At 41.4% G+C, this 24,848-nt stretch overlaps 1 protein-coding gene across 1 annotated transcript; it reads left to right on the forward strand.

Moving 5' to 3' along the window:
* Nucleotides 1-313: 313 nt before the first annotated feature.
* On the forward strand, nucleotides 314-3,571 carry LOC147092459 (putative G protein-coupled receptor 139). Its single transcript, XM_085975731.1, has 2 exons — nucleotides 314-502; nucleotides 2,584-3,571. Exons 1-2 carry the CDS (start codon nucleotides 352-354, stop codon nucleotides 3,483-3,485), a joined length of 1,053 nt encoding a protein of 350 aa, XP_085831857.1. The 5' UTR covers nucleotides 314-351; the 3' UTR covers nucleotides 3,486-3,571.
* Nucleotides 3,572-24,848: the final 21,277 nt, after the last annotated feature.

A 24,848-nucleotide genomic window follows, 5' to 3' on the forward strand; every position in this document is an offset into this window, starting at 1 on the left:
AGATTATCTGATCAGTTATCTCTTTGCCGTATGACAACAGTATGACAACAGTGACTAACTTCAAAAAGTACTTGGTTGGCATTACACCATTTGGGTTGGCCTGAGATCCTCAATGGCGCATGAAAGTAATGCCTCTTTAATTTGTTTTTGTACATTTACAGACTGACACTTATCACCTAACGCATGTGTCTTTGTAGCTTTTATGTTTCAAACTGTGAATTACCTCTATAAAATGTTGTTGTCGCTCAGTGGAAACTGAAAACAGCAGATTATGTTAAGGCTGAAATGACAGGGACTAATTGGGGTTATGCAACATGCCTGTCCCATTGGAGCATACCATGATGTATATATATGTGTTATCTTGGAAAGCATTGTATCAGCACAGCCGTGAGACATCGTGTACAAAACAAAAATCATCTCGTCGTACATAAAATGAGATTGCAGACATTTCTATTTGCGCAAAGTATTTATTATCCCATCCTTTCAGCCGTCGGAACCCCTGGTAAGTCATTACAACATTTGCCTTTGCATTAGATCTTGCCCAACTGTAACCCTGCTGCTTGTGTGATAATGAAACATTTTTACCTGTATGTCTCCATTATCTAAGACTAGAAATCACTGTTAACAATTATAACCCGCCTTTATCAGAAAGTTATTTAAGAGTACCCCCTCAGAACATCAGCAGCAATTAAATTTGGGGTAGAAATTCATTTTTGAGAGGCAACACAGAATGGGCGTTAGAGCATGGGCCGCCTGTTGTACCCGACGCTCCATATTTACTTCTATTGCATTCAGCGAGACTGAATATTAGGCGGAATATTTTCAGAACACCACCGTTCAGTCCGTAAGTGTGACCCCGGGATTCTGATTGCCTCTCACTTTAATTCTCCGTTTCACTCCCACTCTGCCTTTTCCGTCCTCAGTCACTGACACTGTTCCAACGAAGCTCAACGTAAGATCAAGGATCAGCACCTCATCTTTCGATTCGGCATTTTACAACCTTCTGGACTCAGCATCGAGTTCAACAATTTCAGACTGTACCCTTTTCTTTCTCTCACATGACAGCTGTTGATGATTCTGCCATTGCCATTTACACCTCATCTAGAATCAACTTTTTATTTCTTAATTTATCCCATTACCATCTCTTTTGCACCATCATCCTTTTTGTCTTTTAACTTTTCCTGCCTCCTATCCTATCACAGAACTTCCCTTTGATCTTTCCACCCTCCTCCCTTTCCCTGACCCATATTTGCTTAAAAATCTGTCAATTCTCAAAAGTTTTCCAGTTCTGACCAAGGGTCAACAACCTGAAACATTAACTCTGTTTCTCTCTACGCGATGCTGCCTGACATGTTGAGTATTTCCAGCATTTTCCAGTTTTGAAAATGGAACTGAATATCAGGCGCAGCGAATAACGGACGGTCAATTCGATACCGCTCCTATTTCACCACAGGTCAAATGAATTTCTAGGCTAGAGTTCATTAAATTTATTCTCGGTATATGGGCGTCGCTGGCAAGGTCACAATTGATTGCCCATCGCTGATTGCTCTGAAACAACTGAATGGCTTTGTCGGCCACTTCAGTGGTCTTTTAACAGTCAACCACTTTGATGTAGGACTGGAGTCACATATAGGCCAGAACGGGTAAGGACGACAAGTTTACTCCACTTCCACCAGCTTCATGTTCACTTTTACTGATAGCTTTGATTATTTCCAGATTGAAACTTATTTCAAATTGTCAACCTGCAATGCTGAGATTTGAACAAACCTTAGCTGCATTATCACTCAAAACCCCTGCATTGCTAGTTTAGCAACATAACTACTACAATACCATACCGAATTCTGGCCATAATTAAATTCATGGTAGCATGATATTGCTCTAAAAGGCACTTTGAAATATTTTTTCGGACACTAAGCGAAGCAAGGCTGCAAGAATCAGGCGCTTTCTCCATCACCTCCTACTGTACGTTGTTGAAATTGCAGGTGATTACAACGTGAGTTATTTCTGAACTATATGATGATGGGGACTAGGCTGATCATTTTATGGAACATCATGTAGCTTCTCGAAGCACATTGCGGTACGCTAATTGTCATAACCCCAGCAGATGATTTAACGCTGCAGACCACTGCAAGTGGTGGGAATATTGCCATATATTTAACTTTACCATATAATGAAAGTAAAGGGAGGAAAAGCAGGCTTCATCACTAGGTATGCGCTTTGTCATTATTCATCATGGAACAACCAAATCTGAAAGGAGCTGGTTAATACAGGGGCTGGGGTATCATAAACTCACGGCGGCGGTGCTAAATGATCAATATGGGATTAGCTGACCCTTTTGCACCATGCCCCAATTTCCTTTTACAGTGAAGCAAATGGTACAGGAAATCGGGCGTGGCATCGTCCAAAGCTAAAAATACCCCCAGGTTCCTCAATGCCAGTGTCATTCAGCTTGTTTAATGCCTAGACCTCTGTGTTCAAGGAAGGATGATGTGATCAAGTTGTAAATTACTGTGATTATTCCCCCCTGTCTGTGTGAATTTAATCAACATTTTCTGGATTATTTTCTCTCTATCATTCTCACAGTTACCCTGCTGGCGATTGTCATCTTATGGAGAGGAAAGTGTGGTCTATCTAAATGCGTCACTCGCTACCTGGTGGCCATGGGAATAGCAGATCTGACCATCGTTATCCTTTATGTAATAATGTGGCAAACTAATCGTATTTACTTCTTCTTTACTCCCTTGTTGTACAGTCCGCAGTGTGCAATCCATTTGGTCTTGTGCTGTGCGGCCCTGGATTGCTCCGTTTGGTTCACTGTCGCTTTCACCTTTGATCGGTTTGTTTCCATATGTTGCCAGCGGTTCAAAAGGAAATATTGCACCGAGAAAATCGCGGCTGCTGTCATTTCGACATTGTACATGCTGTTGTCTTTCAAAAATGTTCGGCTTTATTTTTCACATGGTGTTGGTTACAGTCAGTGTTTGCCGAAACGATGTTTTGCCGCTGTAAACAGATGGAAAATGTTTGACTGGGTTGACAGTTTTATAAACCCAATAATTCCCTTTGCGCTGATTCTGTTGCTAAATGCGGCGACTGTCAGATACATTGCAGTGGCCAGTAGAGGGCGCAAAGGACTCCGCTCTCAAGGTAATGGTGCCACGGGCAATGATCCAGAGATGGCAAGGCGACGTAAGTCGATGATCCTGCTCTTCGCTATTTCAGCAAATTTTATACTGCTGTGGGCGCCGCATATAGTGATATTCTTTTCACGGAAACAATACACTTTGAAATACTTACTTTTTATCTTGAAAGAAATTTCTCAGATGCTCCAGCTTTTCAGCTGTTGTACAAATACCTGTATTTATGCATTGACTCAGACGAAATTCCGAGAGGAGGTGAGAAATGCGGCGAAATTCGCGTTCACTGCAATTGGTATATTAAAGAATAAAACTGACCAACGGACCGGGCTGCCTTATCATAATTAAAGCTCAGACACCAGCCTTTATATGACGTGCGGATTTGGGTAATATCAAATTTAACAATTCGGTGTATTCAACAATAAACAAGCTTGTTCAAGTTACTTCAAGATACATCATTTTCTGTCATACGAATATTGCAATAATGTACTGTCCCAATTTAAACAAGAAAAAGAACATCCGTATTACTGCTAGCATATAAATGGAGCTGCACTTCATGCATTGGCTCTAACTAGCAGTTTAGTGGGTATCACCGAGTTAAAATTACAAAGCTATAGAGTTCTGATTAATGCAGAGACATTTCACAACAATACATCAGGTTCCTTTAGCTGACAATAGCGAACCTCTCTAAGCTCAAGAAGCGAAAATGAATTGGGGGTTCAAAGACTGAAGAGTCGTTGTTCTCAGACTCCTCCCCCGTAGAATGGTGTGAAGTTGTGGAAGGAATCGCAGTCTGATACAACATGAGGTGAGCTCTCTTTCCATGACTCTAACTGTTTTATGCCAGTCGATAGGGATGCTCAGTTCTATGCTGTGGGAGCATTGTGTGGGCCTCCGCAACAATAAAGAATGAATGGTTTGGGGGCCCACTCCCACCAGACGCGAGTATCGAACTGGTTGACAATCACTGACTCTGTGTATTGTGGGTACGATGTCTCTACCTCTGGACATAGTTGTTGCACGATCCATGACCCTGGATATTGTGAATACAGTGTCACTGACCCTGGGCATTGTGGTACAGGGTCGCTGGCCCTGGGATTTGTGGGTTAGGTCAGTGGCACTGGGCATTGTGGGTACATATATAAAAGTGACTCTGTTTATAAAGTGGGAGTACAATCTCAGGGCAATATAGTGCGTATTTTGTATTGTACCTGCCCGAGACGTTTTCAGTGCTGACATTGGATATAAATGGTCACTGGACCTGGTCATAGTGGGTAAGGTCATTGACCCTTGGCATTGTGGCTGAAGTTTAACTGACACAGGGCTGCAGACTGGGCCGTCAATTTATTGTGGTTTTATGTCCAGAGGATGATTATAGCCTCCTGTAGGTGATTGATTTTAATTGCCGTTTGAGCTCTGAAACTTCCTCTTCCCAGACCCCGCTGTGACATTCCGAGCAAAGTGGGCCCAGGAGTACCTGGAACAGACTGCAGAGAAACTGTGGCTGGGTGAACCCGTGCCAGAGCTGGGTCAGGAGCAGATATGGTGGGGAGCTGGAATAGGGAGGGAGTAACTGTGGAAATCTAAAGATAATGTGCAGGGAGCTCTGTATTGTGCCTGCCCTGGGAGCACTCCATGCTGACCCTTAGCATAAAGGGCCGAAAAAATGGAAAATGTGGGTGAGATGTCCTGATAATAAAGGATGGTATAAGGACATCATTGAGGAAGGAGCATGGCTCGGAAGAAGAGAAAGTAGATTCAGTATCGCTGGAGATAAGAAATAACAAGGGGCAGAAATAACAGGTGGGTGTAGCAGCTATTCTGTATTAATGAAGAAATAGGAGGTGATTGTAACAACGGTAATGCAATAATCATGAGAAACTTTAATCTTCCTACAGACTGGACAAATCAAGTTGGCAAATGTTGTTTGGAGGACGAGTTCTGGAATGAATTCAAGGTAGTTTCGAAGAACAAGTCGTCATGGAAGCAGACAGGAAAGAATCTATTTTAGATTTTGCCTTGTGTACAGAGACAGGGGTAATTAGTAATCTCACAGTAAGGGATCCTCTGGGGAAGATTGATCTTAATATGTTAGAATTTCACGTTGAGTTTGTGAGTGACTTACTTAATTCCGTAATTGGAGTATTAAACTTAAATAGAGCTATTTACATAGGTATGAGGGGTGAGTTGGCTAAGCTAGTTTGGTAAATTAGATTAAAATGTATGATGGTAGATAAGCAATCATGAAACTTTAAAGAAATATTTCTTAATTCTGAAAGATTATACATTCCATTGTAAAATATAAACTCCACGGGAAAAGTGATCCATCCATGGCTAACTCAAGAGGTTAAGGATAGTAATAGGTTGAAAGAAGAGGCTTTTAATTTTGTCAAGAAAAGTAGTAAGCCTGAGGATTGGGAGAGATTTGGAAACCAGCAAAGCATGGCAAAAAATTGGTAAAGAGGGAGAAAATAGAACATGAGAGTAATTTAGCAAGAAATATAACAACAGATTTTAAGAGCTTCTACAAGCATGTCAAAAGTGAGAGAGTAGCAAAAGTAAACGTGGGAGCTGTATAGGCTGAGACACGAGAAATATAACGAGAAATAAGGAAATAGCAGAGACGTTAAACAAATATTTTTTATCCAGCTTCACAGTAGAAGACACAAATACATACCAATAATAGTGCAGAGCCACGGGTCTAATGAGAGGGAGGAACTTAAAATAATTAATATTAGCAAAGAAAAATTAATGGAAAAATTAACGGGACTAAAAGCCGCTATGTCCCCTGGACCTGATAGCCTACATGCTAGTGTTCTGAAAGAGATGGCTGCAGAGATAGTAGATACGTTGGTTGTGATCTTCCAATGTTCCCTATATTCTGGAATGTCCCCAGTAGATTCGATGGCAGCAAATGTAACCCCACAATTCAAGAAATGAGGGACACAGAAAACAGGGAATGCAGGCCAATTAGCCTGACATCAGTAGTCTGGAAAATGCTGCAGTCCAAAATTAAGGAAGTGGTAACAGGTCACTTAGAAAATCATAACATGATTAAGCAGAGTCAACATGGTTTTATGAAAGGGATATCCTGTTCGATAAATATATTTGAGATTGCTGAGGCTCTAACTCGCAAAGTTGATAAAGTGGAACCAGTGGAAGTTGTTTATTTGGATTTCCAAAAGGCATTCGATAAGGTGCCATGTTAAAGCTTGCTATACAAGATAACGGCTAATGGGATTGGGGGCAATATATTCACATGGATAGATGATTGGTTAACGGACAGAGAGTAGGGATAAATGGGTCATTTTGCTGTTGGCAGGCTCTAAGTAGTGGGGTGCAGCAAGGATCACTGCTTTGGCCTCAGCTATTTACAATCTATATTAAGAGACAGTGTGCAATGTATCCACATTTTCTGATGATCCAAAGCTAGGTGGGAAAGTAAGCTGCGAGGAGGACGCAAAAAGCCTGCAAAAGGTTATAGACAGGATAAGTGAGTGGGCAATATGTTTGCAGATGGTGTGTAATGTGATGAAATTTGAGGTTATTCACTTTGGTAGGTAGAATAGAAAAACAGAATATATGTTGGTGTTCTGAGAGACTAAAGTGTCCACATGCAGGGAACAGAGAAATTTAGCATGCAAGTGCAGCAAGCAATTGGGAAGTCAAATGGCGTGTTGGCATTTATTGCAAGGGGTTTGGCATACAAGAGTAAGGCTGTCTTACTACAATTGCACATTGCCTTGGTGAGACTGCACCTGGAGTACTGTGCACAGTTTTGGTCTCCTTATCTGCAAATGAACATTAATTCCTTAGAGGCGATGCAACGAAGATTCACTAGATTGATCCCTGTGATGAGAGAGTTCTCTGATAAGGAGCAATTGAGTAGATTGAGCCTATACTCTATGGAGATTAAAACAATGCGATGTGATCTAATTGAAACATATAAGATTCTGTGGGGGATTGACAGGGTAGACGCTGAGAGGTTGTTTCCCCTGGCTGGAGAGTATAGAACTAGGGGGCATAGACTCAGGATAAGGTGTCGGCCATTGAAGACTGATATGAAGAGGTATTTCTTCACTCAGAGCGTTGTGAATCTTTGGAATTCTCCACCCAAAGGGCTGTGGATGTTGAGTCATTGAGTATATTCAAGGCTGAAACAGATTTTTGCACTCTAGGTGAATCAAGGGAAAAGAGGTTCGGGTGGAAAAATGGAGTTGAGTTCGAAGATCATCCATGATCGTATTTGAATGGTGGAGCAGCCTCGAAAGAGCGTACGGCCTACTGCTGCTCCGAATTCTTATGTTCTTATGTTCTTGTGTTTAATCCCCTATGACCTCGCCCCTCCCTATCTATGTAACATCCTCCAGCCCTACAACCCGCCTAGATCCCTGAACATGAATTCTGACCTCTTGCATCTCCCCAATTTAAACACTACACATTTGGTGGCAGTGACTTCAGCTAGCTCAGCCCAAGACTCTGTAATTCCATCCCTAAACCTCGCCACCTCTCGACCTCTCTTCCCTCATTTAAGACGCTCCTTAAAACCTACCTCTGCATCTCCAAATATATCCTTTTGCGGCCCGGTGTTAAATTTTGTTTTATAATGCTACTGTGAAACACAATGGGACGTTTTATCACATTCAAGGCGCCATATAAAAGCAACGTGTTTTTGTAGTGCTAAACTGAAGTGCCTGTTTTAGTACTATTAAAGATAAAACGATTTTTAAAAAGTCCTTTAAAGCAGGGCCTCCCAAGATGTAACTTTGGAACGAAGAAGTGTTAAATTAAGAAGTTCTTTTCCTGATTATTCGATATAAAAATGATCAAGGAGTATTTTGAGGGAATGTATCCCCTTTCTAAATTGTCGAGATATCGATGTGAGGGTACACTGGAGAAATATTGACATGGTTCGATTTTAAAGGCCTGAATATTTTAAATGGCATGTTCAGTAAAGACCAGATACTCTAATGGCCTGGAAACGAAAGAGTTGGAGGTGAGGTTGGCCTAATAATGTTGATTTTAACACAGGAAGGATGGAGAATGTCAAACGGCATATAGGAAATCGTACACTCGTGTTATAAGGGAAAACTGTGGAGGAAAGTTCAGACAATACCAGTATTGTTCATCTATGGGGAGGCAGCGAAAATTTCCAGGAGGATGCTAAAGATCAGAGAGAGGCAACGATCAAGCTACAAACTTTTCTTATTCCGCATTCTTATTCAGATGCAATATAATGTGGAGAAATGTGAAGTTGTCTACTTTGGTAGCAAAAATAGAAAAATAGATTATTTTTTAAATGGTGTGCAATTGGGAAATGTTGCTGTTCAGAGGGACCTAGGTGCCCTTGTACACGAATCACTGAAAGTTAACATGCAGGTGCAGCAAACAATTAGGAAAGCATATGGTATTTTGGTCTTTACTACAGGACGATTTGCTTATAAGGGTAAAGACGACTTCCTTCAATTATATCGGGCCCTGTTGAGACCACACCTGGAGTATTGGGTACAGTTTTGGTCTCATTACCTTAGGAAAGGATATATTTGCCATAGAAGGAGTATAACGAAGGTTCACCAGACTGGTTGCTCGGATGGAGGGATTGTCCTGTGAGGAGAGATTGAGTAGACCAGGCCTATATTCTCTAGAATTTAGAAGAATGAGAGGTGATCTCATTGAAACAAACAAAATTCTTACAGGGCTTGATAGGTTAGATACAGAAAGGATGCTTCCCCTGGCTGGGCTTTCTAGAACCAGGATTCACAGTCCCAGAATAATGGGTCGGCCATTTAGGACTGAGATGAGGAGCAATTTCTGTACTCAGAGGATGGTCAATCTTTGGAATTCTCTACCCCAGAGGGCTCTGTAGGATCAGCCGTTGAGTAGAGTCAAGACAGAAATTGAGAGCTTTTTGAATATTAAGGGAGTCAAGGGATATGAGGATAGTGCAGGCAAGTGCAGATCAGGTAAATGATCAGCCATGATCTTATTGACTGACGGAGCAGGCTCGAACGGCCAAATGGCCTACTGCTCCTCTTCTTTCTTATGTTCTTATGTGCTTAAAACCAGGCCTTATATCTGCTTTTACCAGGTGTAAGAAATTCACGGGCATTCAGTGGGCGGAGGTTTGGCAAATAACGCAAGGTTCTGCCCACGGAGACCTTTTCTCAGGGATGTGGATCATCTCTCAACAGAATTCTTGGCAGATCACAAGTTCCAGGTTTTTGCACATGTGCTTCACATGCCTAAACCCGGAACTTGCATGGCCCATGTTGGCGCGTACACACCTCGTACACACCTGTAGGGGTCGCATGTTGCGGCCCACTATGTTCCCAAATTTGCAAAGAAAACATGGGTTAGATAGTATTAAGATAACTGGGTTTCCAATGGAGATACTTAAGTGAATCTAAATGCAACCGGCAGCTATTCTCAGGGAAAGCTGTAGTAAAATTTTGTACATATATTCCTTTGCAGCCTTTAATTCTGAGGTTTAACTACCGGATTTAATATAAAGTGAGCTTAATATAATTGATGGTTTAAAGTTAAATGAATTGCTTAACTATTTCTGAATCTTAATCTCTAACAGTTGGACAATAATAATGCTCAAAATGTTCCTTGATAGGTTGGAATGAACAAGGCTGGAAGGATATGCCTGCCTTCTTCAGAATTACAACACTTTTAATGAATTAAGTGTCGTTGTCTCCCTTCTATCAAGGGCAACCTTGGTGCCATATTTCACACCGAAATAAGCTACAGACCACCTATTTCCACCTCTGTAACAGCGCCCGTCTCCGCCCTTGCTGCAGCTCATCTGCTGCTGAAACCCTCATCATGCCTTTGTAACATCTAGACTTGACTATTCCAGTGCACTCCTGGCTGGCCATCCACGTTCTCCCTATGTAAAGTTGAGGTCATTCTTATCGCGAATGCCCGTGTCCTAACTCACACCAATTCCCAAATCCCGTTCACCCATCACCCCTGTGCTCGCTGACCTACATTGGTTCCCGGTTAAGTGACACCCCGATTACAAAATTCTCTTCCTTTTTTTCAAATCCCTCCATGGCCTGGCCGATTTCTATCTCTGTAATCTCCTCCAGTCCCACAACTCCTCGAGATAACTGCACGACTCAAATTCAGCCCTTTTGAGAATCCCTAAATACAATTGCTCAACCATTGGTAGCTGTGCCTTCTGGTGCCTCGGCCCTAACATCTGCAATTACCCCTCTAAAACTCTCTGCCTCTCTTTCCTCCTTTAAGACGCTCCTTAAAACCTACCTCTTTGACCAAGCTTTTGGGCACCTGGCCTAATTTGGCTCGGTGTAAAATTCTGTCTTATATTACTCCTCTGAAGCGCAGTGGGACGTTTAACTGCACTAAAAGCGCTATATAAATACAAGTTGCTGTTGTTTTTGTTGTTGACCACCCGCTGTGTTAGAATTATTTCCTTCCCTAAACTTAGTCTGCAGAACCGCTGTCTGTGGTCTCCTGTTGTATTTCCATAGCCATCTAAGACACATATCTCTATTGAGCTAATCATTTCATATCGTTTTATCGTGTTCACACTGAGAGCCATTTTTGAGTTTGTCGTGTCTTATCTTATGAATTCCTCGCCCATGGCTTTATTCCCAGGGATGTACTATCAAGTCTTACACTCTTTTGCACTGAAAATCAACAATTTCGGTTGCAGTTAATAGAACTCTACTTAAAATGTGACTTGACCAGGGCATAGAAACATGGTAACATAGAAGATAGGAGCAGGAGTAGGCCATTCGGCCCCTCGAGCCTGCTCCACCATTCAATGCGATCATGGCTGATCATCCAAATTCAGTACCCGGTCCTTGCTTTCTCCCCATATCGCTGATCCCTTTAGACTTAAGGAATATATCCAACTCCTTCTTGAATATATTTAATGTATTGGCCTCTACTGCCTTCTGTGGTAGAGAATTCCATAGGTTCACCACTCTCTGGGTGAAGTAATTCCTCCTCATTTCTGTCCTAAATGGCCTACCCTTAACCTTAGACTGTGATCCCTGGTTCTGGAATCCCCGACCATCGGGAACAAAGTTCCTGCATCTAGTCTGTCCAGTCCTGTCAGAATTTTATAAATTTCAATGAGATCCCCTCTCATGCTTCTAAACTCCAGCGAGTACAAGCCCAATCGACCCAATCTCTCCTCATCCGTCCTTCTTGCCATCCCAGGTATCAGCCTGGTGGATCTTCGCTGAACTCCTTCCATGGCAAGAACATCCTTCCTCAGATAAGGCGAGCAAAACTGCACACAATACTCAAGATGTGGTCTCAACAAGGCCCTGTATACCTTCAGCAAGACATCCTTGTTCCTGTACTCAAAACCTCTCGCTACGAAGGCCAACATCCCATTTGCCTTCTTAACCGCCTGCTGCACCTGCATGCTTACCTTTAGCGACTGGTGCACAAACACAACCAGGTCTCGCTGCACTTCCCCTTCTCCCAATCAGTTGCCATTCAGATAATAATCTGCCTTCCTGTTTTTGCCACCAAAGTGGATTACCTCACATTTATCCACATTATATTGCATCCGGCATGCTTTTGCCCAATCACCCAACCTGTCCAAATCATCCTGGAGTTTCTCAGCATCCTCCTCACAGCTCACACGCCCACCCAGCTTTGTGTTGTCTGCAAATTTGGAAATATTACATCTACTTCCCTTGTCTAGATCATTAATATATATTGTTAATAGCTGGGGTCCAAGGACCACTCCCTGCAGTACCCCACGATTCACTGCCTTCCACTCGGAAAAAGACCCGTTTATTCCAACTCTTTGCTTTCTGTCTGCCAACCAGTCCTCTATCCAAGTCAATACCTTGCCCCTAATCCCATGTGCCTTAACTTTACACGCTAATCTCTTATGTGGGACCTTATCGAAAGCCTTCTGAAAGTACAAATGCACCATATCCACTCGTTCTCCCTTATCTGTTTTACAAGTTACATCCTCAAAAAATTCCAGTAGATTAGTCAAGCACGATTTACCTTTTGTAAATCCATGTTGACTTTGTCCGATCCTGTCACTGTTTTCCAAGTGCTCGGCTATTATATCTTGTGGTGATTACTTCCTATGTTTAATAAGAAGTATTGTGATTGGTGAATGGGGTGGTTGTTCTCTGTGTTAGTAAGAAGTATTGTAATTGGTTGTTTGTTTCTACCTTGATATATATGCTGTAAACTCATTGGTAGTGGATGTCAGGTGATTTGTGGTGGCCATCTTAAATTCAGTTCTCTCCAGTCATGGTTGGAGACTGGTGTTGAAAGATGTGCTACTGGATTTTTAAAGTTAATAAAGCCTAGATTAGAAAGGCAAATCTATTCTTTATTTCAATTTATTAACTTTTTATCAGAATGGAGCGATATCGTTAACCAGAACGATTCAATGCTGACCCTAATTCTGCAGGAGTGGATGATAAATGGAAACATTGGTATTGTACATTTACAAACTTTTTGGGTGTGTTGGAACAAGAGTCTCTGAATAAGATGAATATGCTGATCAACTACATTGCTCCGGATGTGTATAAGTATATTTTGGACTGTAAAACTTACGAATTTGCTATTTCTACAGTGGAGAAGATTTTTGTTAAACCAAAGAATGAGGTATTTGCACGTTATCTTCTATCTGCCCATAGGCAGCAGGTGGGAGAATCTTTGGATACTTATTTACAAGCACTTCGGCACCTTAGTGCTAACTGTAATTATAAAGCCATGACGGCCGAAGAATATAAGGAAGAATCGGTACAGGATGCTTTTATTAATGGACTACTGTCTAGATCAATTCGTCAGCGGTTGTTAGAAAATAAGACTTTGGATCTCAAGAGTGCTTTTGAGCAAGCTTCTACATTGGATATGGCTCAGAGAAGTTCGGATTCTTATGCCCTTCCTAATCGACCTGCGACTGTGGTTTCGGCAGTTCCAGACGAAAAAGAATTAGGTGGACTTAATGGGAGTGGTTTACTAGATTCTGAAACAGTTTCTACTTCGGCGTTGTTGCCTCTAGGATTCAGAAGTGTTATTTTTGTGGGAACGTCCGGCATCCTCGTTTGAAGTGTCCTGCCCGGGAGGCTGTGTGCAGTAAATGTGGAAAGAGAGGTCATTATGCACGTGTTTGTAAATCATTAGGCTCAATTACCTCCTCTGCTGTGACTATTCAACCTGTAGAGAGGGCGTTTATTGCATCAATTTCTGCTGCATTTGCTCATGGCCTAAACAAATCTATAGTTATGGCCCAAGTTAATGGGTTAGAAGTGAAGGTTCTCATAGATACGGGCAGTACCGAGAGTTTTATAAGTCTTCAGTTTGCGAAGGAAAAGTGTTTGAAAATCTTGCCTGTTACTTATCAGGTGTGTATGGCTCAGACGACCCTTACTTCACAAGTAGCTGGTTGTTGCCTTGTGAAAATGATTCTTCTAGGTAATACGTATACTGATATACGCCTATCTGTTTTGCCTAATCTTTGTGCGGATATTTTGATTGGTCATGATGTGCTTAAATTACACGAGTCTCTCAGTCTTTCATTTGGAGGGACTAAGCCACCCTTATCCATTTGTGGATTAACTTTTTTATCCATTTCTCCATTATCACTTTTTTCCAATTTGATGCCGGATTGTAAGCCAATTGCTACCAAGTCAAGAAGGTATAGCAGTCAGGATAGCGAATTTATTAATTCTGAAGTCCAACGTCTTTTATTGGAAGGAATCATTGAACCTAGTTGTTCACCTTGGCGGGCTCAGGTAGTTGTCACCACTAATGAGAGACATAAGAAACGAATGGTGATAGACTACTCTCAAACTATTAATAGGTATACTCAATTAGATGCGTACCCTTTGCCTAAGATTGATGAGCTTATCAACAAAGTATCTCAGTATAAGTTTTTTAGCACTATTGATTTAAAGAGTGCTTATCATCAGATTCCTATTGTTAAGAGGGGTCAACTATATACAGCCTTTGAGGCTGGTGGAAAGCTGTATCAGTTTTGCCTAATACCATTTGGTGTTACTAATGGTGTTGCTTGTTTTCAATGGGCAATGGATGCTTTTATAAGTGATAACTCTCTCTCTGACACCTTTTCATATTTAGATGATAGCACGGTGTGTGGTAAATCAAGGGTGGAGCATGATTCTAATTTAGAAAGATTCCTTCAAGCTGCGGAAAAAGTTGGTTTAACTTTTAATAAAGAGAAGTGTATCTTTTCGACTACTGAGGTAAATCTACTGGGGTATATTATCATGGGAAATAAGATTAAACCAGATCCAGAACGTTTGCGACCATTGATCGATTTACCTTATCCTACTAATTCTAAGGCTTTGCAACAAGTTGTTGGACTGTTTTCTTACTACTCTAATTGGATTGCAAACTTTTCACAGAAGATCCAGCCCCTTATTCGGGTTACGACATATCCTCTATCATGGGAGGCCAGGACATGTTTTGATAATTTTAAAAAGGATATCTTAGGAGCAGTTGTGCATTCTATTGACGAGCAGGTTCCCTTTGTGATTGAGATGGATGCTTCTGATTTTGCAATTGGGGCTACTCTGAACCAGAATGGAAGACCTGTGGCCTTTTTGTCACGTACCTTGAACAATAGTGAAAAAAGACACACTTCAATAGAAAAAGAGGCATATGCAATAGTAGAAGCACTGCGTAAATGGAGACATTATTTATCGGGGTGACATTTCACGTTGGTAACCGATCAAAAATCTGTGTCCTTTATGTTTGATGTTAAACATTTTGGAAAGATCAAAAATGATAAAATAATGAGGTGGAGGATTGAGTTGGCATGTTACCATTTTGATATAGTTTATCGTCCGGGGAAGTATAATGTTGCTGCTGATGCACTGTCGAGGGCTTATTGTTCTGTGATTCACGGAGATACGCTTATTAATCTTCACAATGCCTTATGTCATCCTGGGGTTACGAGGATGATACACTTCGTACGCAGTAAGAATTTGCCCTTTTCAGTTGAAGACGTCAAGCGGATGACTTCATCATGTTCTATCTGTGCTCGGTGTAAAACGAATTTATTTAAGCCTCAACGAGCTCATGCTTATAAAGGCTACTTCTCCTTTTGAACGTCTGAGCGTTGATTTTAAGGGGCCTCTTCCTTCAACGACTCAAAATCGATACATATTTACTGTTGTGGATGAGTTTTCAAGGTTTCCTTTTGCTTTTCCTTGCGCAGATGTATCAGCTGCTACAGTTATCAAATGTCTGACTCAACTTTTTGTCATCTTTGGGATGCCTGCGTATATCCATTCGGATCAGGGAAGTTCTTTTATGTCTTCCCAGTTGAAGGAATACCTTCAGAGTCGGGGAATTTCTACTAGTAGAACTACCCCGTATAACCCCCAGGGTAATGGACAGTGCGAACGATACAATGGGGTGATCTGGAAGGCAGTTATGTTGGCTTTGACATGCCGGAACCTTAAGAATACACAGTGGGAAATGGTACTGCCTGATGCCCTGCATTCCATTAGATCATTGCTTTCAACGGCTACTAATGTGACCCCCCATGAAAGGCTCTTTAATTACCCACAGAGATCTACTACGGGATATTCGGTACCTTCATGGCTTACTATGCAGGGACCTGTGCTGCTTCGACACCATGTTAGATTGTCAAAATATGATCCTTTAGTGGAAGAGGTGGAGCTGTTGGAGGCAAATTCCCAATATGCTCATATTCGATTCCAAGATGGGAAAGAAAGTACTGTTTCAATTAAAGATTTGGCTCCTTGTGGTGTCCAGCCCTCTTCTGAGGATACTAATAATAGTCACGATTCAGATAATGTGGATGTTGTTATAGATACTACGAATATTTCCAATCCTACTGCAGATAATTATACTTCTATTAGTCAGCCTTTGATGGATGTTCATGACCGTCCTAGTTTACTTCCTGATGGGATTTCCAATCCAGAAACCATTGATAATCGGGATATGGATAGCCTTCCTGCAGAAGATAATTCGGTGTCTCCGGGTGTGGGAGGGCAAGGAATTTCACCAAGGTTAAGAAGGTCGACACGAACAAGATATCTGGTTGACCAATTGAAAATGGACTTTTAAATTGATAGTAATGTTTTAAAATTGTTGAAATATTATATTTGTATTTTAGTTGTAAATAAATTAATTATAAATTGTAAAGGTTGTTTTAGGTTGGAGCATGTTTTAAAAGGAGGGGTGAATGTGGTGATTATTTCCTATGTTTAATAAGAAGTATTGTGATTGGTGAATGGGGTGGTTGTTCTCTGTGTTAGTAAGAAGTATTGTAATTGGTTGTTTGTTTCTACCTTGAGATATATGCTGTAAACTCATTGGTAGTGGATGTCAGGTGATTTGTGGTGGCCATCTTAAATTCAGTTCTCTCCAGTCATGGTTGGAGACTGGTGTTGAAAGATGTGCTACTGGATTTTTAAAGTTAATAAAGCCTAGATTAGAAAGGCAAATCTATTCTTTATTTCACATCTTTTATAACGGACTCTAGCATTTTCCCCACTACCGATGTCAGGCTTACCAGTCGGTAGTTCCCCGTTTTCTCTCTACCAACTTTTTTGAATAGTGGGGTAACATTAGCTAACCTCCAATCCATGGGTACTGTTCCAGATTCCATCGAATGTTGGAAGATGATCAGCAATGCATCTACTATTTCTGGGGCAACTTCCTTAAGTACCCTAGGATGTAGATCATCAGGCCCTGGGGATTTATCGGCCTTCAATCCCATCAATTTCCCTAACACCATTTCACTACAAATACTGATTTCTTTCAGTTCCTCCCTTTCATCAGACCCTATGCTCCCTGGCATCTCTGGGAGGTTATTTGTGTACTCCTTTGTGAAGACAGAACCAAAATATATATTTAGATGCAGATGCAGCTTCAGCATTCTCACCATTTCCATAAAACCAGCTGCAGCCAAGTTGTTATTCATAGTCATAGAGTAATAACGGCACAGAAGGAGGCAATTCGGCCCATCGAGTCCGTGCCGGCTCTCTGCAGTGCAATGTAGTCAGTCACATTCCCCCACTCTGCCCCCGTACCCCTGCATTTTTTTCCCCTCCAGTGCTTATCCAGTCTCCCAAATAAATCATTGAGTGTGTCTGCTGCCACAACTTCTGTCGGGAGTGAGTTCCAGTTCCTCACCACTTGCTGGGTAAAAAGACATTTCCTTCACATCCACCCCGCATCTCTTGCCCAAAACCTTAAATCGGTGTCCCTTGTCCTTGTACCATCAACTAGTGGGAACAGTTTTCCCCGTCTAGCCTTTCAACACCACCATAATCTTGTACACCACTACCAAATCACCCGTCAAACTCCTTTGCTCTAATGAAAACAAATCCAGCTTCTCCAACCTGTCCTTGTCGCTAAGATCCCCCATCCCCGGAACTACTCTGGTAAATCTCTGCACCCTCTCAAGGGCCTTCAGATCCTTCCGTAGAGCTGTATATAGCTGTATATATAAGACTACACACACTACCCAGCTGTATATATATTAAGACTACATTACCCATGAGGCACTAGGCTACCCACAAGGCAACAGTCAAGATGGCAGCCTGCACACAGGAGCACACATGCTGCATCTCTACAGACACTGTACCTAGAGAACGTGTACTGAATAAACAACCAGCTAGAAGCTAGCTGTGTTCATAATAAGAATGTCAAGTTATTAATGAACATAACATGGTACCAGGCTGGTGAAGATCTGCTGAAAATTGTGAAAAGCGACATGGAGTATTTGAAGCCACCAGAGCGTTTGAATCTCACAGAAAAAATCGACTACAATTGGCAGACTTTTAAACAGCAATTCGAACTCTACATTGCAGCCATCAGATTTGGTATGAAGCCAGACGCAAGGAAGATAGCATTGCTGCTTACGGTTGCAGGCCCACAGGCGATAGAGGTATTTAATACATTTGTATTTAATCCAGCGGAGAACAGAGAAAAATTAGAAGATGTGCTAAAAAAAATTGATGCACGTTGCTCTCCCAAAAAGAATGAGACGTATGAAAGATATATCTTCCATTCTCGGACACAGCAACAAAATGAGACTTTTGATAGCTTTATAACTGATCTGAAACTGAAAGCACAGACATGTAATTTCTCTGAGCTGAAATCATCCATGATTCGTGACCAGATTGTGTTTGGTATTCATGATTAAAAAAAGTCAGGGAACGTCTGTTGAGAGAAACCGAACTAAATTTGGAAAATGCAGTGAAAATATGCCAAGCCAGTGAGCTAGCTCGAAAGCACGCGAAGACTTTCAGTGAAATCAATAATGATGCGATTGCAATGAGTGAAAATGCTGCTGTCGGTGCTGTGTCCTACAAGGGGAAGAAACGTGGGCAGAACAGAAATGAAAAGCAATCGGAGGATGACATTTTAAATTGTAAACGCTGTGGTTACAAACACCAGTTAAGACAATGCCCAGCGTTTGCAAAAATGTGCACAAAGTGTAATGGAAAGAATCACTTTACCAAACAATGCTTTTCAGAAGTAAAAACAACGAAGGGGCAACAAGTTAATGTGATTGAGGATACTGATTTAAGTGAGACATTTTTTGTAGGAATGGTGTCATGTGACGATATCAAAAAAGATACAGAAATGGGCAATGCTGAACATAAAGTCAATGCAGTAAAAGTGGACAAATGGAAGATCCCACTGCAGATAAATGGAGCATTAGTTACATTGAAACTGGACACTGGGGCAAAAGCAAACTTAATCAGTATGAGTGACATAAAAAATATGAAAGAAAAGCCCACAACACAGAAAAAGTCAGTACTACTGAAGGACTATAATGGACAGAAAATAGATAGCTTAGGTGTATGCAGACTTAAAGTGACAGTCAAAGACAAAGTGCATCATCTCATGTTTTCTGTTGTGGCTGAAAGACTTGATTCGATACTAGGTGAGAAAGCTTGTGAGGACTTAGAACTGGTCAAAAGAGTCTACCATATAAACTGTGCCATAAGCAGACCAGATGAATCAGGTGATGAAGCAGAGAGCCCATCAAGGATGCAAAGGCCAAAGGGTATCCATGCCTTCAGAAAGCCTAGTTTCTCCAAGAAGAAAGAAAAAGACTTTAAGGTCGAAGAGAAGCCAATGGAAGAAAAGCACAAAGAGGAAAAACACAAGGAGAAAAAGTCCAAAGATATAACCGCAGCAGATGTTGTTAAGCAGTGGAAAGAGAAAAAGAATAAGAAGAAGCCTGCACCAGAGCAGGAAGCAGTTCCGGTGGATACTCCTTCTTCCCTCAGGCCAATCTTTGGTGTTCCATTAGCCGAGGCTCCTGAGAGGACTATGCTGTATGATGGGATCCAGCTGCCAGCAGTTTTTCGAGAGTGCATTGACTACATTGAGAGTTATGGCACGAAGAGTGAAGGAAACACTGAAACCCTCTCCAAGCAAAGATCGCAAGGAGACCTCGATCTATACAAAGCAGATTGATGACAATGCCGCAACTGCATCTTGTCATTCACCGCCAGAACAATCTCATGAAGACACATCAGACTTACCCATGTTGAGAAGATCCACACGTGAAGTAAAAGAGCCTGATAGACTTAATCTTTGAGTACAATGTAAAGCTTTGAAAATGTGTTGACCGTTTTGAAAATGTTTATGTTTATAGAGCACTAACAAAAGTGTTACTGATATTATCTTTATTGTTTTCTTGAAAGTTGATTGATATTGATTTTGTTAAACCTCAAAGAAAGGGGGATGTAACGATCAATAACATGTCATTCTATAGTGGACACTAGATGGAGCCGTGGAGCTGTATATAGCTGTATGTATAAGACTACACTACCCAGCTGTATATATATTAAGACTACATTACCCATGAGGCACTAGGCTACCCACAAGGCAACAGTCAAGATGGCAGCCTGCACACAGGAGCACACATGCTGCATCTCTACAGATACTGTACCTCGAGAACGTGTACTGAATAAATGACTAGCTAGAAGCTAGCTGTGTTCATAATAAGAATGTCTAGTTATTAATGAACATAACACTCTGCACCCTCTCAAGGGCCTTCAGATCCTTCCTAAAGTGTGGTGACCAGAACAGGAGGCAATACTCCAGTTGTGGCCTAACCAGCGCTTTATAAAGATTCAGCTTAACTTCCCTACTTTTGTACTCTTGTACTCAATACCTCTATTGATGGAGCCCACGATCCTATATGCTTTGTTAACCATTCTATCCACATTCAGGGACCTATGCATATTAACTCCCAGGTCCCTCTCTCCATGCACACTCTTTAAAACTGTGTCATTAAGTGTATATTGCCTCTCCCTGTTCCTTCTGGCAAAGTACATCATCTCACACTTCTCTGTATTAAATTCCATCTGCCACTTGTCTGCCCATTCTTCTAGCCTTTCAATGTCCTGTTGGAGTCGATTGGTATGATCCTCACTGCTTGCCACACCCCCAAGTTTGATGTTATCGGCAAATTTCGAAATTCTACCTTTTATTCCAATATCCATGTCATTTACATATATCAAAAAGGCAGTGGCCCCAGCATTGACCCTTAGGGAACACCACTGTCTACCATCCTCCAGTTTGAAAAACAGCCATTTACCACAACTCATTGTTTTCCGTCCTTAAGCCAATTCCTTACCCAAGCTGCCACTGCCCCACCTATTCCATGAGCCTCAATTTTGTTAATCAGTCCTCTGTGTGGTGGAACAATGCAGGTAAAAATAACTAGGGTGTTCAGGAGGACATTTATGATGGAGCTACAGATAGCGATTGAAGGACCTCTGAGCGAGGAGTTAAGCATGGGATTCCGCAAATTACTGTGTTACAATTAACAGCAATGGAATTTCGCAGAAACGCTGAGTTTGTAGAATATATTGTAAAATAATATTTCAGGCTGCCTCTGAAAACCCAGAAAGGAATCAACGCATTAGGGACGGGACGAGGGACATAATGTGAGAAATTGACAGGTATTGAAGAGGAGATAAAATCGATTGTAAAATACATAACCTACAATTCGATATGGATACTTCTATCAAGTTCAGATATGCTCCCATTTATATTGGCACAGCTTTGACACCGGTGTATTTAAGCACTTGTATAATCTTGACAAAATGGCATTAAACAGGGCGAGTAAAGTTGGCAATTTTCAATATCTGGAAGTTCCCAGATAACAAAGCTGTTTACCACAGAAATAACTTTTCAGAAGTCAGCTTGTAAATTCCAAGACTTAATCTATCCAGTACTGTGTAAACATTCATAAAGCACAAAGTCCACAGCTTGTTTACTCAAGGAGCTGCGAGACTTAAACAGGGTGCAGCTCGATCCTTACACAAAACGGTTGTAGTTTCCGTTGAAATCCCTTCTGTGGATCATGTATTAATAATACTTTTATACTTTTGGTGCTCTAATAGCTAACGTTGATTCGATATCTGAACTTTGTATTTCAAAACCCGCTTCAAATCTTACAGCTAGGTAATGTTAGTCTGACCTTGACCCGGTTGCCATGGAGTCTGCTGTATTGGCATGCCCTGTAATTATACATTAACTGCAGCTTGTGTTATCAGGAGAGCATGATCTGTATGGTCTATTTTGATTTAATAACTTTGTTTAAAAAAAAAATCAGGAACAATTAACGACCAAGCCTGTGCTCAGTCGTTTCTGAAAGCATGAAAATTATTTATATTACATTTTCTGGGAACAGGATATACTGTGTTTACTGATATGAAGTGGAAGGGCCCTTAAGGCTGTGGCAGCCAATGAAGTACTATTTAAAGTGTAGTCACTGTTGTAATGTATCCAACGTGTCAGCCAATTTGCGCACAGCAAGCTCCTACAAACAGCAATGTGAGGATCACCAAGTAATCTGTTTTTGATATGTTAATTGAGGGATAAATACTGGCAAGGACACAAGGGATGAGTCCCCTGCTTTTCTTCGAAATAGTGCCATGGGATCTCTTTCATCAAACTGAGAGAGCAGATGGGGCCTCGGTTTAATGTCTCATCCGAAAGACAGCCCTTCCGACAGCGCAGCACTCCCTCAGCACTGCACTGTAATGGCAGCATCGGTTTTTGTGCTTAAACCCATGACCTTCTGACTCAGAGGCGACAGTGCTAGCCATTGAACCACAGCTGACACGTGTGCACAAGGTCTAGATCTAATCCAATGCCTCTCACTATCTCCAAATCACTCGCTCCTTCTCAATCATGTTTCTCTCTCGTTACCTCTTGCGCTGTCTCTCTTTAATTTTCTAACTTTCTTTCTTGAATTCGATTGCCTGCCATCACTCTTAGATTCGCTCATGCTGCACACGGCTATGCCCTCTCTCTTTCACGTTTCCCCTCGTTCGTTCACATTTTTGTCTTCTGCCTCTGATCGACTCTCTTTATTCACGTTTCCTTCTGTCTGTCAGATGTACACAAGCTATTCACACTTTGCTTGTGTCTAGTCCCCTCACTCTCTCGTTCACATTATATGTTTTATTTTCTCATGCTCTCCCTCGCACGTCCTCACTGTTTCCCTTTTCTACTTCAGAATCTTGCACTTTCCCATTCCCTTTTTCGTTCATTGATTTGGCCTTCCTCATTTACTTTTATCCCTTTCCTCCTGTCCCCACTTCCTTTTTATTCCTCTTCCCTCCTTTCAGTCATGTTCTCCCCTATGTCTCTTGTTTAATTTCTCCCAGTCTCTCGTTTCCTCCCTCTCCTTGTCTCTTTTATTTTGACCAATTTGTTCCTCTCCAGCACACGGCCAACTTCCCTGTTGTCTTTCAATAATACCGTGGGACTTTTGGATATTATCTAGAAAAATCAGCCTGGACCTCGGTATAACATGCCTTCAGTAAGATGCAGTTCTGGTAGAGTTGCAATCTATCAGTGTCAGCCAAGATTATGAGCTCAGGTCTCTGGAGCGGGGCCTGAACTCAGCACCATTTGACTCAGTGGTACCACCGATCCATTGCAAACACCTAAAAGTGAAACATTTAAAATGGCCATTTATTGGTCAATTTTAATTGTTCTATTATTGGTGAATGAAGGTCAGACTACACTTCAGGTGTGCTAATTGTACCCACTTACAGCAGCAAAGTGTTACTCGCTCTTTATACTGCTCGTGGAAATCAGTCAGCTATTGTCCGTGCCTGTGTTTTTCCCCACAAATAGGCATGTGTAAATATAGTCATCATCTGTGGATGTTGGATCTATTGGAAGACAACGCAGCTTTAGTTCCCCTGTTGTTGTCTTCGGGAAACAGGCACCAGTATAAATTTCTGCCAAATCTGTACTCCAGGTAAAGGATGTAATCAAAAAGGCTATTGGAACACTGGCCTTTCTAAATAGAGATGTAGAATACAAGGGGGCAGACGTTATGCTGCACCTTTACAAAACACTGATAAAACCACACTTGGAGTACTGTGAATATTTCTGAGTAGCATACCTTAGGAAGGATATATTGGCCTTTGACGGAGTCCAGCATAGGTTTACAAGAATGATACACGGAATCCAAGGGTTAAATTACGATTACAGAAAGTAGGGTTGTAATTCTTAATATTTAGAAGGTTAAGGGGTGATTTGATTGAAGTTTTCACGATATTAAACAGATAGGGTAGATGGAGGGAAAGGTAGAAGTTTGAAACTCTCTTCCACAAACGGCAATTTATTCTAGATCAATTGTTAATTTTAAATCTGTGATTGAAAGGTTTTTGTTAATTCAAGTGAAATGGACCAAATTCGGCATTATGCAGTTAGGCAGCAGATCAGCCATGATCTCACTGAATGGCAGAACAGGCTCGAGAGGCTAAATGATCTACTCCTGTTCCTATGTACCGAGAATGGGGGCTGCAATTTGTGATCAGAAAGGTTGATATGATTTGTAATGTCAACATGGAGTCTGATTTGTGATCAGAATGTGGGACTTGATTTGGGGTCAGAATGTTTCTATAAATATATTCAAGAAGGTGATAGATATATTCCTTATGGCTAAAGGGATCAAGGCATATGGGGAGAAAGCAGGGACAGGGTACTGAATTTGGAGGATCAGCCATGATCTCATTATATGGTGGAACAGGCTCGAGTGGCCGAATGGCCTAATCCTGCTCCTATCTTCTATGTTTCTGTGTTAGAATGTGGGCTATGTTTTGAGATCAGAATATGGGCTGTGATTTGTGTTTAATATGTGGTCTCTAATTTGGGATCAGGATGTAGGCTGTGACCTGTGATCAGAATGTAGGCTGTGAATTGTGACCAGAATTTGGGTTGCTATTTGAGATCAGAAAGTGGACTGTGGTTTGTGATCAGATGTTACTATGATTTGTCATTAGAACGTGGAAGGTGATTTGCGATCAGAATGTGGACTGTTATCTGTGATCAGAATGTGGGTTGTGATTTGTGATCAGATGTGGGCTGTGATTTGTGACCGGAATATGGGTTACTCTTTGTGATCAGAATGCGGACTGTGGTTTGTAAACAGATGTGGCTATGATTTGCCATCAGAATCTGTTCTGTGATTTGTGATCAGAATGTAGACTGTCGTTTGTGATCAGATGTAGGCCAAGATTTGTCATCAGAATGTGGTCTGTGATTTGTGATCAGAATGTGGACTGTCGTTTGTGATCAGATGTAGGCCAAGATTTGTCATCAGAATGTGGACTGAGATTTGTGATCAGAATGTGTAATATGATCTGTGATCCGAATGTGGACTGTGGTTTGTGATCAGATGTGGGCTGTGATTTTTGA

This window comes from Somniosus microcephalus, unplaced genomic scaffold (genome assembly GCF_052327205.1).
Source record: "Somniosus microcephalus isolate GS21.2 unplaced genomic scaffold, FLI_Smic_1.0 unresolved_chr2, whole genome shotgun sequence".
NCBI lineage: Eukaryota > Metazoa > Chordata > Chondrichthyes > Squaliformes > Somniosidae > Somniosus > Somniosus microcephalus.